Raw genomic sequence first — 20,352 nt, forward strand, 5'->3', positions numbered from 1 at the left:
AGTGGCTGTAGAAGCAATCTGCACACTGTGCAGAGATCGAAAAAATATTACCCCGTATATTTGAGCCCATATGGGTAATAAATATATATACACACACATACATATACATACATAAACACACACACACACACACACACACACACACACACACACACACACACACACACACACACATATATATATATATATATGTGTATATGTATATGTATATATATATATATATATATATATATATATATATATATATATATGTATATGTATATGTATATGTATATGTATATGTGTATATATAAATTTATGAATGCGGGTCATTTCACAGAAAAGGGGGAAAATTAAGATTTTAATTTTCTTAAAAATGAAACTTGTTCAATCTATGTTTTATTTGCAGCACTGTATTCAATATATATATTTCTGCACATGAAATGATGGTTTGGCACGCTAATAGTCATTTCAGTTTGTATGTGTGTTTTTTAAAACTGTCACAGGTAAGAAATAGTGTCCACTAAGTTATGGACAACAGCAATATCAAGCATTGCACTAAACATACACAAGGGCAATTTTATATAGTACTACAATTTAGGCAAGCGGTCCCTATGTATGAATTAATATCACTTTGTTACAAAATAAGGTTATATCTTATGTAATCGCCTAAATGTTTACTCTTATCATATATTTTTCCTACAAACTATCACTTATAATTTGGAAATTTTTTCCTATATGTTGCAAGAAGTATATATCAACCAGCACAGCCTTTTACTGCACTTCTAAATATATGCTAACATCCATTAACAACATACATTTTCATTTTAAAAAACACATTTGTTCATGAAAGTAACCTAGTGGACATGCAAGAACCATCTAATGAAATAACTGACTTACAGTAAAAACTCCGATTATCTATATTTAATTATCAGAACAGGCTGATAAGTAATAAAAATGAGTAACACGGTCATATGTCTAAATACAGACAAATAATTATTTTACTGATGTGAGGTCATCACCAGATGTAAATGATTCAATCGGAATTGACAGTAAATAACATTTAAAATCTTAACTGTTACACATTTAATCCAAGTGAGTAAATGAATAATTAAAGACACCTCAGCATGAATACCATATTGGCAATTTGGATTCAAACAAAATGTTCCATGGACAGTGCTTCTGCCAGAAAGACATTTGTGGGTATGGCGCTATGGAATTGAATGCAACCACAGTATGGGGGGCTTCCTCTAGAAAGAACATGGGTTACGTTTAGGGTTAGGGTTAAGAAAATCATACAGAAATGATAAGAAAAATTAATGTTGTCAAAAGGTTAAGTTTAAAAAAATTAAATCTACCCAAAAATGTGGGTATGGCGCCATACTCATTTTACCCTCTGGTAGAAACTCTGATGGACCAATATAACAAATACAAAATTCAACTACGTGCCAATACACTTTTGTTAAATTTACATGTTTACTTCAAATGACAAAACCATATATTATTTCTTGTGTCAATTTGTTGATGCAAACTACCATTAGGGGTTAATTTGGGAATGAGACAAACAATCTTCATAAATATACCCATAAATGTCCTTAATGTTGAGGCAGAATGTACTCCACCTGAATAGTAATGCCATTGTACTACCTTATGATGCCTAGTCTAACACTGAATTGTCAAAAAATACAGCCAAATACATTTAATGCAGAGATGCACGAATATCCTTAATTTGTAGTAGTTTAAGATAAAAGAATGATCATGAGTGGACAAATCAACATTGACCCATGGGATTATACACAAGATTATACACATCGACAGTCACTTCAGTGTTGGTTGGGCTATTTATGCTGTCGTTTGGGTAAGAGTAGTGTTAACCAATATTTCATATTTAATTTGACTGTACAGAAGTCAGAATATAAAAACTCTGCAGAAGGAATGTATTTGCATTTGCACAGGTCAGCTATTGAACAAACATAACTGGCATCCTTTGTTTGTTCATTTGCACAGGTCAGCTATTGAACAAACATAACTGGCATCCTTTGTTTGTTCATTTGCACAGGTCAGCTATTGAACAAACATAACTGGCATCCTTTGTTTGTTCATTTGCACAGGTCAGCTATTGAACAAACATAACTGGCATCCTTTGTTTGTTCATTATTATTATTTACTTTGGTGACACTTTCATGTGCCAGGTAGAGGACGCATTCATTAGGATATATACGACCAAATCAATTTGAAAAGATGCCATTAGTAATAAACTCAATTGTGCATACATCTGCTATATGTATAACTGTTATTTTAATCAACATATTATTACCACACTTTCATGTGCCAGGTAGAGGACGCATTCATTAGGATATATACGACCAAATCAATTTGAAAAGATGCCATTAGTAATAAACTCAATTGTGCATACATCTGCTATATGTATAACTGTTATTTTAATCAACATATTATTACCACACAATTTTCTGGGATAGCTCTGGCATTCGCCAATAGCGAATTTAAAAAACAACTGGTAAATTTTATTTTAATTTGGCGAAATAATTGTATGTAATAATTTATATTTTGATACAAAATAACTGGGTAATTGGTATATTTGAAGTTTAATAGATAATTTGGCGAAATACACACACACACACACACACACACACACACACACAGACAGACAGACAGACAGACAGACAGACAGACAGACAGACATATATATATATATATATATATATATACACGCACACATATATACATACATACATGGGACAATTTGTGAGGCCAGAAAGGATTTAATTATCCCCTGCGCTAGTGCGTTAATATCTATGTATGTAACAGTCAACCTCGACATACATACAATATACAGATATTCATGCATCAATACATACTAGCCAGTGTCAGGTCTGCCCACTGTTTCATGCACGTAAGCGGGATCGACCGCGTGGATTGTAGGTCCCATGCATGTGGTTGAGTTAAAGAACATCCTTTTATGGATGCCTCAATAGCTCAGAGTGCATCGTGGTTAACCTTGCAATTTGCGGGCGATTCGCTGCCACAGGTTCGAGTCCCAGCAACGGCATAGGACAATTTGTGAGGCCAGAAAGGATTTAATTATCCCCTGCGCCAGTGCATTAATATCTATGTATGTAACAGTCAACCTCGACATACATCAATACATACACATATACATACATATATATAAAACTGAAATTTGATTTCCAGTATCACATGGGATTTTTGATCGACGAGGTCCAAACAGGATGTGGCGCCACTGGCAAAATGTGGGCACATGACCACTGGGACCTTAAGGATGGTCCAGACGTTGTGACCTTCGCGAAGAAGATGCTAACTGGCGGGTTTTACTACAAGGACAAGTATAGAGTCAAGGAGGTAAGAAGAGAACTTGGTTTTGTAGCTTACTATAGTACGTCCCATCATTCTGTTAACATTTTTATTTTAAATAATGTCAGTTTGATTTGACGTAAAAAGAAAGTTAAAAGTGTTTTGGAAATAACAAAAAACCCAACATATTTTTGTGTGCAATTTACAAATCAATCAGCTCCGAATTAAATAACATGCAGTAAATTTCATAGTATAAAAAAGCGTTCCCTGTGGGACAGACTATAAATATATTATTATTTCTTAAATATTCTTATACATTTAATTTTTTAATAGATGTCATGGTAAAATAATATAAGAAATATGCTTTGATATGTAAATTGTTAATACCAATAGTAACTTACACATGTATATAGTAAGAACAAAAAGAGGATTCAGAATTATTCTTAAAGTCTTGGCTGTATTACACCCATCAACCCTCAGTTTTATCGCCTGCCCGAGCGTTTAATTTTGAGCTTTTTCAACAAACAACAGGACGACAAGAAAACGTTGGGGCAGGATATGCTAGTCTTTCGTGAACACCTGGTATCACCACTGTTTAATTTGGCTGCATACCATATATTTTACTGTATTACAGAACCTTTTTTATCTAGGGAATGCGAATTTTCAACACCTGGAGTGGTGACCCCTCGAAGGTGGCACTGCTGGAGGCCTCTCTGAACGTCATCAACGAAGAGGACCTCATCAACAACATGATGCGTGTTGGAGACTACTTGCAGAAAGGACTTCACGACATGCAGGTAACGCTATTGCTTGTCACTTGTCATGGACGCGTCCACACACGAAAGAATAATGATTTAAGTAACCTTCGAGCCATTAAGCTGTGTCATAGGTGACAACCAATATGCAGTTTCAGTACGGTCAAAGTAAACCCAGAATTGATTATTTACGAAAAGAAGCGGCATGAATCATGATGACAAAAAATATTCAATAATAAGCAGTGATGTGATACCCATTTTAAAATAAAAGCTGAAAATATTTTTTAAAGCTGAAATCTCTCTACAATACCTACATAAAGGTCAATTTTTGAGCATTTCCAATCAAATCAAATCCATTTTGTGAAAATTATTTTAAGCAAAATAAAATGAAAGAAAAAAGCTGAAAAAGGAATAAAGTGCTGAAGCACATCCCTGAATATGCGTCTACTTTGGCCAGCTTTCTATATACTATGACACCTTTCCTCCTTAGCCTCCTATATGTTTAGTCTAAGGACAACCATATTGAAAACGTACTTCCTCGTAATGTAACGTTACGACTGGCACGATTTTGGAGGATGTACAAGTGGATTTTCTCAACATGACATTAAGCATATGATTTTATTCTTGTACTTAATTTCAACACAAGAAATGTTCTGTCTGTGGTTTATTTGAACAATCTATTGAAAGGCTTCTTACAGCGTTGTGGGATTGTTATTTATCTCTTTATTACCATGTTGTAGGTTCGATTCCCAGGCGTCGTGATGAACGCTAGAGGACTCGGCGCCATGTGCGCCATTGACTTCTGTGATGCGAACACCAGAGATGCAGCCATCCGCCATCTCAGGAACAAAGGTATACGTTAACGGCTCTCAATCTAGTTATTAGGCAGTGTAAAATATGTCCAGCTATTGGAACATCACGGGCCGAATTTACAAAGCCTGTTTATGTCTTACACTCGTGTAACCACATACATTTACAATGCTTAAAGGCATATTGTCACAGACCACTGACTTATTGAATGGCCTAACAAAGTATTACGTGAAACATATGTATTTGATTTGTCCCTAAATGTACTTTATTCAACAATCTAAGTAATGATATTTTGTAAAAAAAAATAGTTGAATTATGGCAATGGTCCATAATTTAAAAATTAATATTGCCAAGAGGATTGACATGGATTTCACTCCATCATGGTTTAGTTAAGGTGATTCAATGGCCAGATTTGGTTTCTAAACATTGATATAATTTTCAATTATTATCCACTTTTGGAGAAATAAGGTCCTTAAATCCGTGACAGTATGCCTTTAAACACTTGTGTTTAAGAAGAAACAAAAACAGGCTTCGTAAATTCGGTCCTAAATGTTCTATGTCACAGTTACAAGGGGCATAATTCTTTTTATTTTTTTTACATTTATTTGTAATATATAACTAGTAAATGATTGATCCCATTCATAGTTTTAGCATAAATTAACTCAGGATTATCAAAATTGTAATGTGTTCAAACAAGGTTTAAACAGTCGTGTTCGGTACGACAGATTACTGTTTTATCACATTGTAACATGGTTTAAACAGTCGTGTTCGGTTTGACAGATTAATGTTTTATCACATTGTAACAAATCCTTTGAAATCGACGATTCCACATAATCTGGCAAGCTAACTGGATACGGTTGACAGAGACAGATGAGCTGGACAAAGATAGCAAAAAAAGTTCAGCAAAACATCCATCTATCATAACATTACGAGCTATTCGCCTCATGTCCATCCCCACTAGATATTGTTCCTACGAGCCTGATTGCTAGGCCTGATCGCTGAACACGCTTTTTCCAAAAAAGGAGGAAATTTTTATTTAACGACGCACTCATTTACGGTTATATGGCGTCGGACATATGGTTAAGGACCACACAGATATTAAGAGAGGAAACCCGCTGTCGCCACTTCATGGGCTACTCTTTTCGATTATCAGCAAGAAATCTTTTATATGCACCATCCCACAGACAGGATAACACATACCACGGCCTTTGATATACCAGTCGTGGTGTACTGGCTGGAGCGAGAAATAGCTCAATGGGCCTACCCACGGGGATCGATCCCAGACCGACCGCGCATCAAGCGAATGCTTTACCACCGGACTACATCCCTGCCCCCTTTTCCAAAGATGTACCTTTTATAACATACCCGTTTCTAATCGGAAAGACACTGTGCTACTGTACCTTTTGCTACTGCGACCTCATAGTGCAGATGCATACCCCAGAAATGTGCCATTTCTGTCTATCTGGAAAGACAATTTGCATTGCCTTCCCCAAAAATATAACCAATATACTGATCAATACTATTTTACTGAACGTTTTGTTATCCGCACGTCATGCTATAGTTGCTTATCCCCAAACCGTGCCCTTATTGGAAAATACATTGCATCACCGTGCCTATATTATTTCTGTTAATGACGCCATATGTTGATTGTATTTCTTTTCCAGGCGTTCATACCGGAGCTTGTGGACCTGTGGCCGTCAGGCTGAGACCTAGTCTGATTTTCAAGCATCACCATGCTGACATCTTCTTTGACATCTTCCAATCAGTTCTCAAGGACTTGCAGAAGTGAACGCGCCATCACTGACATTCGTATTTTATCTTTTTCCCGCTGTGAACGGGCTTGCTGCATTTTACGCACGACTTGCTTATTAATATTCAAGACTTCTACTCTTTTATATATATTTCATCAAATGGGCGTTTTTATCATTATTGTAATAAACGTATAATTACACTGACCCAATTAATTCTACTGTGTGTACATCAATGGGCGTTTTATCATTGTAATAAAATTATAATTATATTGACCCAATTAAAAGCGGTGCATGAAAGAATGAATGTTTAACGACACCCCAGCACGAAAAATAAATCGGCTTATTGGGTGTCAAACCATGGTAATGCAAACAAATAAAGTGATGATCAACATCGATATAAAATTTCAAGATTTAAATAAAAACTGTGTAAAGAACTGTGCAAAAATACAAATATCACAGATAGATACTGACTTTTACTCAAAACTTTAATTGTATCCCGAAGAAAACAAGGGGATTTGTGCTGTATTGGCCATTCTCAAAGAGAATGTTACACCCCTGCACCACGGTGAGGTTACAGCACGCGCAGGGGTTAAAAATGGTGATACATTTGTATTAAGCGTTATTAAAACTATTCTTATGATCATATTAACAATAAAAGATATGAAAGCTATTACCGTTTCAGTTATATCAAAATTATAACTCATTTCTCACCTAGATGTGTGTCATTTTTTTCGGCTGGTCAGTAATTATATCTGACAATGTTGACAATCTTTAACACTAATATCGTATTTAACAGTCAACAGTTATAGTTTAGTATTATTGTTCTTTCTCAAGATAGAATTCGAATTCTGGAGGTGAGATCTTAGTTAGAAAGGTGGTGGATATTTCAATATTTAATATGGTTTGCATGCTATTATGACAGCGCTTAAAAAACAACTATGTTGTTATTGTTATTATCATAATCTCCATCATTGTAGTTGTGTATTGTGTGTTTAAATGGAACATTATCTGTAAGTGGGAAATAATAATTGTAAGTTTCATTGTTTACCTTCATTACTATATTTGTGTGCATGTATTATTTTCATATCAAATAAAGTTCTCGGCTAATGAGTTTACTGTGGTTGTTTTATCATTACAAATGTACATGTATATATATATATATATATATATATATATGGGTGTGTGTTTCGGTATCGGGCTTATATCACGTGACCTATATATATATATATATATATATAGTCCTGCAGCAGACTTATATCACGCGACCTTATCTTACCAATGTATATAGTGATTGAAGGATTGAAGGATAAATAAATAAATAAATATGTATATAGTCATGCAGCAGAGACCCCGAAAAGTGAAGTGTACTGGGGCCACAAGTATAACATTGTCACTATGGTGGAAATTAATCTCTGCGGTGCAAAATTCTTGAAAATATAAAATGACATTTTCTAAAGTTGGTGCGAACAAAATGGCGGCCATTTTTTTTCAAAATGGCCACCAGTCCATCAATACAATTGTATAACTTTAGAACCGCAACACTTAGAAATGTGATTTTGGTGTCAAAACTGATGTTTATGGAGTCGATACGTTCATTAAAACTGTTTGTTATACTGTCAGATAATTGGTTGTTACAGTTAAAATGGCTGACGAAAATGGCGGTGGTTTTTGGCACGAAAATCTAATAATTTGTGTTGAAAGACAACTTTTATGTTAAGTATTAAATTTTGATGGTTGATCAGTTTGGTTGACATGTTTGGAAGATACTAAAACACAATTTGACCTAAAATTGTAAATGTTTGTCTGAAATGATAAATCAAGATGAGGTACATACCATTGATTAAATCGTTGCTCATTGAGTAAATATTGTGGTCATTATACAGCTTTTAGCACTCACAAGTTGCCACAACTACCAAACCAAACCATAAATGAATGCACAATGAATGAATGAATGAATGGATGAATGGATGGATGGATGGATGGATGAATTAATTAATTAATTAATTAATTAATTAATTAATTAATGTATTGTCAACAAATCCACAACACAAAAACCCTGAAAGTAAAATATAAATTGAGTACACAGTGCTATGTATACTACCGTTCTCATATCCACATACTAAAAACAAATTTGTTTTATTTAATGACAGCACTAGAGCACATTGATTAATTAATCATCGGCTATTGGATGTCACACATTTGGTAATTCTGACACGTCGTCATCAGAGGAAACCATTACATTTTTCCTAATGCAGCAAAGGATCTTTTATATGCACTTTTTCACAGACAAGAAAAAACATACCACGGCCTTTGACCAGCTGTGATGCACTGGTTAGAACGAGAAAAAATCCAATCAGTTGAATGGATCCACCGAAATGGTTCGATCCTGCGACACAAGCACCTCAAGCGAGCACTCAACCAACTGAGCTAAATCACACCTCATCCACATACTAGTTATTATATGGTACACTGTCGGCTTCATCTCACTATCATCGTCACACACAACATAATCATCCGGTTCATTTCGTGCCTGATGTTGTGCATGGCTGGCCTTTGTCAAAGCATGATCACAATTGAAGCACAAGAAATGGGCCGTCACTTTTTTATCAAATTGTTCAGCAAACCAGTTAAGACTGGCATATATCGTTTCCAAATATTACGAGATATAATAATATTTCGTTCACTCCAATTAAAATATTAGGTAAAGCTGGCATATATCTATACAAAGTACATGGTCAAATGTCTAGGTATCAGTCTGAACAGCACGAAGATATCCTGTCCCAGTGTTGAACAGGACAAGACAAGTAAATATTTTTTTAAAATGGCAGTTGTAAAGTCAATATACTAGTATTCAAACACAAACATTATTGTGCTACATACAAAATTTACTTCTGGAAAATTAACACAACACATTGTAATAAGCAGTCCACACAGTGATTTTCTCGTATTGCTTCTGTATTATCGTAATACGAGTATAGCTAGAGTAAAGAAAATACTTGTATATCTTATCACATGCAATGAAAGAACATATTCCAGTCATACCTGGTATAAATCAGCACTTGCTATGCATGACCAGCAAAAGCGTATGCAGCACTGTAATAGGATTTCTGTATCCTCCCTAACTGGCTACAACACTGTGAGCTCTTTCTAGGGTTGCGGGAAACGCTAAGTATACTGCATAATAATGAAGAAAATCGAACAGTTTTAGTAGTTCCCAATCTGGGAACACAGGAACACCCGATATTTTGGGTCGTGTTCAGTAACGCTGACTGCGCATTGTCAAACAATCGTCAGTGTGACATTGTCAATAAGAAGAGAGTCTTTGCAAAGAAATGGCCACCAGCTGATGACACATACACATGCAAACTCCACTGATACCAGGTGACATAGCAATAAACACCATGCCCATGAATGAGGGTTCCTCCAAGATTCATTTCGACAAAACACTTGATGGGTAGGATTTACCAAAACTTATGAAACAGACTCTATTTGCATTAATTGTTCCAAAACTGCTGAACATCCTGATGTGCACATGTCTTGACACTGGACAACCTTGCACAGCAGCATGCAAATGTATCCAAGAGATGCACCAGATGCTTTTGTTGCATGTGTACCTCCACCAACACAAGTTATGTCAGTTGAGTTAAAGGCACACAGTCACGGATTTAAGGACCTTATTTCTCTAAAAATGGATAATAAATAAAAAATACATTAATTGTTGGAAACCAAATCTAGCTATCGCACCACCTTAACTAAACAATGATGAAGTGAAATCTATGTCATCACTCTCGGCATTTTTAGTTTTTGAATTATGGACCATTGCCATAATTCAATTATTTTTACAAAATGTCATTAATATATGGAGTATGGTAGTTATGAAGATGGTTGAATAAAGTACACTTAGGGACAAATCAAATTATTTTTGTTCAGGTAATACTTTGTTTGACCATTAAATAGGTCAGTGGTCTGTGACAATATGCCTTTAAAGTTTGTTTTGTTTAACAACACCATTAGTAGCAAGGGATCTTTTATACGCACAGTCCCACATACAGGATAGCACATACCACGGCCTTGATATACCAGTCGTGGTGCACTGGCTGGAACGAGAAATAGCCCAATGAGCCCACCGACGGGGATCGATCCCAAACCGACCGCGAATTAGGCAAGCGCTTTACCACTGGGCTACGTCCCACACGCCAGATGAGTCTGAGGACAGTAGGCCTAGTATATTATGTACTGTGTATTATGTACAAAACACTGAGGTCGTTTGGTGAACTACCCTCAGAAGTCTTTTTTGCATTGGAGTTTTGCTAAACATTATTTTATTCATTCATTCATTCATTCATTCATTCAGGTACACTCACTTATATATTGATCCATTAATTTATTTAATTAGACTTAAGTGGTTAGGTGTTTGTGGATGCTGATCGGTGCATAATGACAATGTTTTTTTATTGGGAAACCATTTGATTAATAGCACGACATGTCGGTATCTTGATTTATTATTTTATACAATTATTTACAGTTTGCAGTTATATTTTATTTTAATAATTTTCAAAACATGCTAACTAAATTAAATTTTATCAACGATCTAAAACTAATATTTCACATAAAATTAGGTTTATCTAAGTTATGTTAGAAACATTTTTAGATTTTCATACCATAATTACCGTCCTTTTAGTCAGCCATTAGTCAACCCAATATCTGACAGTCACTGAGCCCATAATTATCAGTTTTGATACCAAGATCACATTTCTAAGTGCTGTAGATCTGAAGATATACAGTTTTTATGATGAACTGGCGCCATTTTGAAAAACGGCCGCCATCTTGTTCGCACAAACTTTAGAAAATGTCATCTTATATTTTCATGAACTGCATACCCCAGATATTAATTTCAGCCATAGTGACAAATGTTATACTTCCGGTTATTAAAAAACTAAGGCTCTTTTTCAGCCTCTGTTGCAGGACTAATATCCAATGTGATAAAACCTGTATGCCATGCTTCTTCTTCTTCGTCGTCGTCGTACGCTCAGGCAGGGACCCCAGTGGCTCGAACAAAAGCTGCTGTATTCCGTAGATTCTCCAAGGGGCCAAAGAGTTTCTCCCTCAGGGGTTCATCTGAAGGCCAGACTGCTTTTCTCTGGTTCTGGTAGGTGGGACAATGTTGCAGGAAATGTTCCAGTCATGGATGCTGTACCACACTGACAGGTCCCATTGTTTCCCCACTCGGAATTTGGTATACATGGGGTAGTTGTATGCCATGCTTGATCTCCCACATATCCGGATATGATGAAACTCATTTAATTAAAGTGCCTACGACAGACTTTTATTTTGTTCAACATCACGGTACGTTTCAAATACCTTGACCGTTACATTCATTGAGCGTTTTCCTGCACGGTCAAGCTGAACTCAACTCAGGTGATCCCAGGCCTACTGTAAAATATATCTTAAATATTCAAATATTTAACACAACTAAATATAATGATGTGTGCATTTTAGTCGTACTTAACCGATGATATTGGTACAAGTATATAAATCTATTATCATCATCATTTTTTTATCCGTGGGATCGATCCCCGTCGGTAGGCCCATTCATTGGGTTATTTCTCGCTCCAGCCAGTGCACCACGACTGGTATATCAAGGCTGTGGTATGTGTTATCCTCTCTGTGGGATGTTGCATATAAAAGATCCCTTGCTGCTAATCGAAAAAGAGTAGACCATGAAGTGGTGACAGCGGGTTTCCTCTCTCAATACCTGTGTGGTCCTTAACCATATGTCCGACACCATATAACCGTAAATAAAATGAGTTGAGTGCGTCGTTAAATAAAACATTTCCTTCCTTCTTTATCAGATGATGTTTGAAACCTCTGTAGCCTAAATTATTATTATTGTTATTATTTTAATGTTATCATATTGTACCTTCGCTGCTTCAGTTCATTTTGTTAGAATGATTTCTATTGATTGGCTTGTGAAATAAATAACCAATAAATACGCTCGTTAGTGAAATCACGTAACTATAACGATTAAACTACCATTTTCTTAAAACATTGTTTAAAAATGTTTTGAACTAGCGGGAGCGAACTATTTATGTGTTTTTCAACGACATAAAAGCCGGAAACTAAGTTACGTTATATTTGAAACTTTTTAAAAAGAAGTAAATGGAGCGGAGCGGCCGTAGATCGACAAAATAACATTAAACATAAACTAATGTAACGCATCGGTGGTCTAGTGGTAGAATACATTAGGTTAGGGTTTTGTCGATGGTGGACGTGTTTCACCTCGGCTCCCGTATTGAAATTTTTGAATTGGCGTTATCTACATTGTTAGTCTGTTTGAGTTGAGAGTTTGAGGTTAGAGTAAAGATATGAGTGGAGGAGGAGACATGGAGAGAGAAGAAAAGAAGAAAATATCATACAAGAAGGAATGCACAGTTGTAATTGATGTTGGCGATAATAAGAAAATGGCGGCTGGTGAGTTGATTGACTTTTTGACAGAGCAAGTAGGGGATGTGATTCACGCCTGTGTTCCAAAGGGGCCTGATCGATATGAGGTGACACTTGATGACGTTATTCAAGCTAGGATAATCTCGGAAAATGACTCGTTAGAATTAAACGGTCGCAAGATGAAAGCGAGACTGCTACATTCGGATAGTGTTGTGGTATCGTTTTTGCATTTGCCTGCATATATTTCTGATAACGAAATTGAAGAACGATTAAAATCTTTGAATATTGAACTGATTACTTCAATTTACAGAAGATTTTATAAGGGTACACACATTGCAGACGGAACAAGGTATGTGCGTGTGAAATTCCCACCCAACATAAAGAGTTTACCGTATTCAATGAAATTCAATACAGTGGAGGGTGTGGGAGTATTTCAAAGTGCTGCATGACAACCAACTCAAAGTATGTTATAACTGCATGTCGGATAGTCATGTGATTAAAGACTGCCCCGATACTGTGTGTCATTTTTGCAAAGAAAAAGGACATTACGCGAGAAACTGCATTAAGATTTTTCTATGTGAAAGGTGTGGGAATAATGAGGATGAGTGTGTGTGTAGTGAGCATGAACATGATAGCGAGTGGTTTGATGATAGTGACAGTGATAGTGACGGGATGAATGAAGCAGTCACAGTACGATTGGCTACGCAGGAAAACCATGCTGAGGAGAAAAGTGTTAGTAAAACAGTAACATCAGAATTGAATTCGGACAAGCCGTATATGAAAACAAGTGTCCCAGTGACTGAAAAAGGTGAACACAAGGGAGTGAAATGGATCGCTAATTGTGACAAGAAGGACGCGGATACCATGGCAACAGACACTGACAGTGGTCAACAGCGAAAGTTAAGGCGTCGGTCGCATCTGATCAAACGCCCAGCCGACGAGACGATTATGAATACTGTGGTCACCAGAAAACAAAAGAGACGAATTGTGCGTGCAAAAGGTGTGGAAGAGAGACACTAAAAGAAGTATGTGTGTGAGGGTGTGGATAAACTTGGAACTATTAGCAATAGCTTATTTCATGACATTATTTTCTATACAAAGTTTTTTATTTTGTCAGTTAATGTGTTTAACTCAGTAGTTACAAATTATTAAAATTAGAATTTATTTATTTATTATTATTACTATTTTTATTTATTATTATTATTATTATTATTATTATTATTGTTATTGTTATATATATATTGTTAGTTTTTTTTTTTTTTTTTTTTTGGGGGGGGGGGGGGGGGAATGGGTAAAATGTATCTTTGTGTGGCTGGTGTTTTTGTTGTGTGTGTTTGTGATTTTTAATATGTTTTTGCGAATGTGTGTTAGGGTTTATGATATTAGGATAAATGTGAGAGTGGTTCTGGTTGTGTACGTGTGAGTTTGTGTTATTTATTATCTTTTTTATGTATATGCATTTATGTATACGTGCAATATTAAGTTTGAGAAATAAAAAGATAAAAAAAAAAATACTCGCCTGCCACGCGGGTGACCCGGGTTCAATTCCCGGTCGATGCACATTTTTATTGTTTCTTTTACAAATAAATACTTGACGTTTATCCAGTGTATGGTGGTGGTGTTAATGTAACTCATATAAATTAACTCGTGTAAATATATTATTGTTAAATTTTAAACCCATACTCTCTCTCTCTCTCTCGCTCTCGCTCTCTCTCTCTCTCTCTCTCTCTCTCTCGCGCGCACACACACACACACACACACACACACACACGCGCGCAATGTTATTTCTAATATTAATTGTAAACCCATACCAACACTTATATCATTTCATACACAAATAATAATAAAATTAATATTTAACAAAATTCAATTTAAATCTAAAAGTTTCTTGACAGATTACCATTAAATTATTTATATTAAATTTCATCAATAGAGGGGTGAAAACAAAATGCTGAAATAGTTATGGTTTGCAGTTTCACCTGAACTGTTACTAAATTAGGAATGGACAACGCAGACTAAAAGGCAGAACTGTGCGTGCAATTGCTTTACCTTTGCCGTTCCATTAGTTACATTCATCCCTTTATGTAACAACAAAAAAGGAGATTTAACCTATGAAATTTGACGTTAATGTGTTACAATCTTTCTTTAATTTACTTTCTTACACACCCGTTGGTGAGAACATCATACGTTATTTTTGATAACACATAGTGAGATACTTGTTTACACATGTACGTGTGTTAACAATTTCAAGACATATGACTGGCTGCTCCTAGGTGATGATCGGGGCCACGAAGCTATCTTAGCACTACTATCGCCGTAAATACCTACCATCGCGACCTTAATTTTTGTCTACGATCGCCAGCCCGTTCCACGACGTGGCGCAGCTTACTATTGTCGTAAATTACAATGACAATTTACAATAGGTACGAGGCAGTTGTAAGCCACTAACGTAGCTGTCAAATGGCAGTTAAATGATGATTTTGTCATTTTCTAAGAAGGATTCTAACTTTTTGTATAAAAATGGATCTAATATATACCAAACACCTTTTATAAAACTAGGCTTTCGATGAAAAAACATTCTAGGCCATAGACTTTCACACGAAAATACGAGAGATAACTCTCATGTCTTATGCATTCGGCAATTATCGCTTAGAAAATAAACTGACAAAGTTACTTCATGGATGTCCGATACCAATGAATACATCTAAGATGTTCCGAAAAGTCGGTAACCAATTCATTATTTAACTAATTCGTACTTCTTCGTAAAGAATATTTTAATCATTAAAGGGGCACTTACGACTACCGTAAGGTTGCTTTGTGGAACGACTGTAAAGTTTACGGTGCCAGTTGTAAAATTCACCGTAAGTCACTACAATTAAACTTAGCTACAATTCTTTCGTGGAACGGGGCCCAGGTCACCAATGACATACATCCAATGAAAAACAGTACGATCGAAATCGAATACTAGTACACTGTGACGTATAGTTAACCTGACAATCACTGTGTCTGTGACGCGTAAGTTTGCTAGTGCAAAGGCTATAAATAATTTTTAGTCAAAAAAGATGTTAAAATTTGCTAAAAACCTTTTTTTAGGATATGTAAGAAATAGAATAATACATTCGTGTCCGTTAGATACCATTTATCTCACAACTCGTTGTTTAAAAACGTATCAAACTCGCTTTCACTCATTAGATACCTTTTAAAACAACTCGTTGTGAGATAAATGGTATCTAACAGCCACTCATGTATTATTATCTATGGGGAGCACTGACATTTTATTTTATTACACACCAGTGAAAGATATTGCTCATGTTATAACAATTACTCAATATCTAACTAGTGTAATATTGGTGTGACGTAAGCGTGACGTAAACGTGACGTAGGTCACTTGCTGACCCAATTCGTAGAAAAATAACGTGTAGGTTTCGACATCTGCTTACTTCTGCGTTGCGGCTTATTTGCAATTAGTTTGTAATAAATAAAATACTAAACTAGCCTGCCTTTCATACCATTTTTATTAAACTCGTCAACAGTGTTGGTATTTGACTTGCTTTCGCTCGTCAGATACCAAACCTTTTCACTCATTTCATAAAAATGGTATGACAAGAAAGCTCGTTTAGTATTCTATATATACGTTTTGCATAACCAATTTTAGGTCAGGTCAGGTCATAGGGCTTTACGTGCACATTCAGAGCAAGTTGTTGTAGCGCACGCCTGTCTTGGGCACAAGAGCCGGCCTCGGCCGGCTCCTCCGTCCAGGACAGGAAAGGTGGTGGTGGTGGTGGTGGTGGTGGTGGTGGTGTGTGGGGGGTAATGGTGCTATTGAATTTTGAATGGAGCAAGAATTATGCCAAAAGAGAAAAGGAATTTGGGCGCAATTTTGAACGGTCAGTCAAAAAGAAAACCAATTTTCTTATTCGGTAGCAACCACCAAGCAAAGGGCCGCAACTCTAAACGCGTTTTATCATTTTGCCAAAAACGCGACCCCTAATACCTACATGTCGATTACGGCTTTACAGTCATTAACGGCCGACTTAATCGTTAAACATCGGTAGTGTTCGTAAACTAGAATGATGAATAAATTTGTTTACGTGAGTCTAGCACCTTAGTTGCAAATTAAAAGTGGTAAAATTATTTTTCCAAATATAGGTTATCAATTTATAACCCTTTATCAGCCATAAACACCATTTATATGTATATGTTATTATGTGCAGTATTTTAAAGAACCGATTTATGTCACTAACATAAATTTAAACCACCGTAAGTAAAGGAATTGATTTATTAAAGTAATTATGATTGACCGGGATTTTTATACCAAGGGACATAACTTTTGAAATTCTCGCCACTAATTTTAAGATTGTTTCTTTCATAGCGCACACAGACTCTCAAACTTGCATACATATTGCTATTATAAACAAGACTGATTGATGCCAAAAATAAAATAAATAAATTGCAAAAAAGGTTAATAAGCATAAATCATTTCCAGTCTAGATTTTGCCTAATATTTGACTAAATACAGTTATGGGCCAAATGTTTTCAGTGTGACAGTGGTAAACCAAAAGTATAAATGTAATACATAAACATGACAATTTGGTATATTTACAATGTGAAAATGAAAGACAAGTATGTACTTAAGATATACATTAAATAAAGGTATTGCAATTTGTTCACATATGAATATTTATAGTTCACATTTATTTACCTGTAAATTAATTTTCACCGATAGCCCATAACGACTCCATACTAACGTCTTTCTAGTTGCAAAACAGCTTCAAAACGTGAATTGATACGTTTAACGCAATCTGATTAAAATCAGCTCTATTTGGATCTTTACTTTCCAGTACAGGCCAGTGGACCTGATTTTAATCAGATTGCGTTTAACGTTTAGCTAACAATGTTTATCGTCAGTTCAGTACATTGTCATTAAAATTAAAATGCTAACACTTTGGCAGGAGCAACATATGTAGGCCTACTTTGGCCAGAATTAATGATGGTTAATTAGTTTTAAAGCTAATGTCCACTAATAAAGCATAATAAAATTGCACTTTTCAATGCTTTCTTTATGTGATATTAAAAATACTCTACACCAAATAACTGGTTCCCTACCCTGGGTTTCTGCTAGAGGGAATGCAGGTAAAATTACATGTATGTACTCGAAAATCTCGAAAATTAATGGATATGTTTTGTTTTAATTTTTAGATAGATTATAGTAAGATAATTGCCGTTTAAAATTTGTAAAAGTGCATTAAATAAAATGTCCAATAAAACAACATTTCAAACCCATAACTACCCAATATATGCCTTTGAATATATTTAGTTTGTATTACGTTCCCTCGAATTATGTTCTGGCAGAAAGCCTGCTACCTTTGACAGAGGTTGAAACAATTGGTCGTCTAATTTTCGACTGTTACCATAAAATAATATACTTAATCACTTTTGGCATCTAGCAACTTAAAGCAAAATGTACAATAGTTAGCACTTGGAATAAGCATCATATATTATTTTGTTTTGTTTTACCTGTAATATATTTTCACCAGGACTTCCTTCTTCCTTCATGAAAACAATACTGGATATATTGTAATTATTTTTGTTTTATTCCAATATATAATAACAAATGTGTTTTATGTCAGTATGTGGAGCAAACTAGCTGATACAGTTGGTTTGAAATCGTGATTACAAAATCCTAAAGATAAAAGGAACTGGCTCCTAACGTCAGCCTCTACATATTGTCCACATTTGTACAGGCCTGTAGGAACGATATTTGAAGTGTGTGTGTGTGGGGGGGGGGGGGGGGGGGGGTACAGTCTCTAATGAGGGATACAAACTAGATTTTCATCTTTATATCATCTTTATTTATGTGTAGTGAAAATTTAAAACATACATTTTTGTCCCTCAAGTGTGGGATGGAGAACAAGCCCCTAGGCACGCCCCTCACACACACACCCCACCCCACCCCACCCCACCCCATCCCAGTTCCTACGGGCCTGATGTATTTTATATTAATAAATGCAAACACTACACAATGATATTGTCTATAGGACATATCAGGTGTAAAGTGATTGTCAGTATGTGACAACATTATAATATTTTCCAACATTTCTGTGTTTCTGTGCCCGGCTGTGGACAGTTTTGGCAGACGGGCAACAATTTGCTTAATAATTAAAAATACACAGTTTAACCAAACACATTAAAACTTGGAGGATAACTAGCTAAGATAACACAGAAAAGTGTGCTAATTTTAGTTTTTTGTTAAAGTATTATATCTTGCTTTGGTGAGGAGGGACGCTTTTTAGGAAATTTGCGAAATTGGCCTCTGGAATATCCATTGACGTGTCATGTTTACATGTACGCTGAACAAGTTTATGATGAAATATTATTACATTTTGTGTGTTTTTCTTCTAATTAGGTCCATTTGCTTCAGTTTACATTATAAAAGTCATATAAAAAAGTATGTTAAAAAAAATGCTTGTTGTATGCTAAATTATACGGCCTCCTCTGCCACGCGGGTCATTCTGTTTTTACTAACAAAAATATTAAAGGATAATAGGTTCCTTGACTTGAATGATGATGTATTAATCTTTAAATATCCTCTTAATAATTAGTATTAGCAGTCAATATTCCTCAAAACTTTATAAGAAATTTATAGTTTTAAATAATTATACAAGTGTGCGTTAGTGAGTGGTTATTTGTGTGTGTGTTTTTATTTATTTATTATTATATACATGTAGTATTTATTTATATATTATGTTGATTTTAAATCTAAAAGTTTCTTGACAAATTGCCATCAAATTGTGTAGATTCAATTGCATCAGTAGAGGAGTGAAAGAAAGAAGTGTTTTATTTAACGGCGCACTCAACACATTTTATTTACGGTTATATGGCGTCAGACATATGGTTTAAGAACCACACAGATTTTGAGAGGAAACCCGCTGTCGCCACTACATGGGCTACTCTTCCGATTAGCAGCAAGGGATCTTTTATTTGCGCTTTCCACAGGCAGGATAGCACAAACCATGGCCTTTGTTGAACCAGTTATGGATCACTGGTCGGTGCAAGTGGTTTACACCTACCCATTGAGCCTTGCGGAGCACTCACTCAGGGTTTGGAGTCGGTATCTGGATTAAAAATCCCATGCCTCAACTGGGATCCGAACCCAGTACCTACCAGCCTGTAGACCGATGGCCTAACCAAGACGCCACCGAGGCCGGTCAGTAGAGGGGTGAAGACAAAATGTTGAAATAGGCAAGGTATGCAGTTCCACTTGAACTGTTACTGAAATA

At 35.6% G+C, this 20,352-nt stretch overlaps 1 protein-coding gene across 2 annotated transcripts in view; it reads left to right on the forward strand.

The window, feature by feature from the left end:
* Window positions 1-7,000, forward strand: part of LOC121378370 (4-aminobutyrate aminotransferase, mitochondrial-like) — a 47,680-nt gene extending 40,680 nt beyond the window's left edge. For both annotated transcript variants that reach the window (XM_041506510.1, XM_041506509.1), the window contains exons 10-13: window positions 3,193-3,360; window positions 3,963-4,109; window positions 4,808-4,919; window positions 6,542-7,000. In XM_041506510.1, the coding sequence (XP_041362444.1) occupies window positions 3,193-3,360; window positions 3,963-4,109; window positions 4,808-4,919; window positions 6,542-6,666 (552 nt within the window). In that variant the 3' untranslated portion in view covers window positions 6,667-7,000. The remainder of the gene's footprint in view (window positions 1-3,192; window positions 3,361-3,962; window positions 4,110-4,807; window positions 4,920-6,541) is intronic.
* The last annotated feature ends 13,352 nt before the right edge of the window (window positions 7,001-20,352 follow it).

Source organism: Gigantopelta aegis, chromosome 8, assembly GCF_016097555.1.
Source record: "Gigantopelta aegis isolate Gae_Host chromosome 8, Gae_host_genome, whole genome shotgun sequence".
NCBI classification, from domain to species: Eukaryota; Metazoa; Mollusca; class Gastropoda; order Neomphalida; family Peltospiridae; genus Gigantopelta; species Gigantopelta aegis.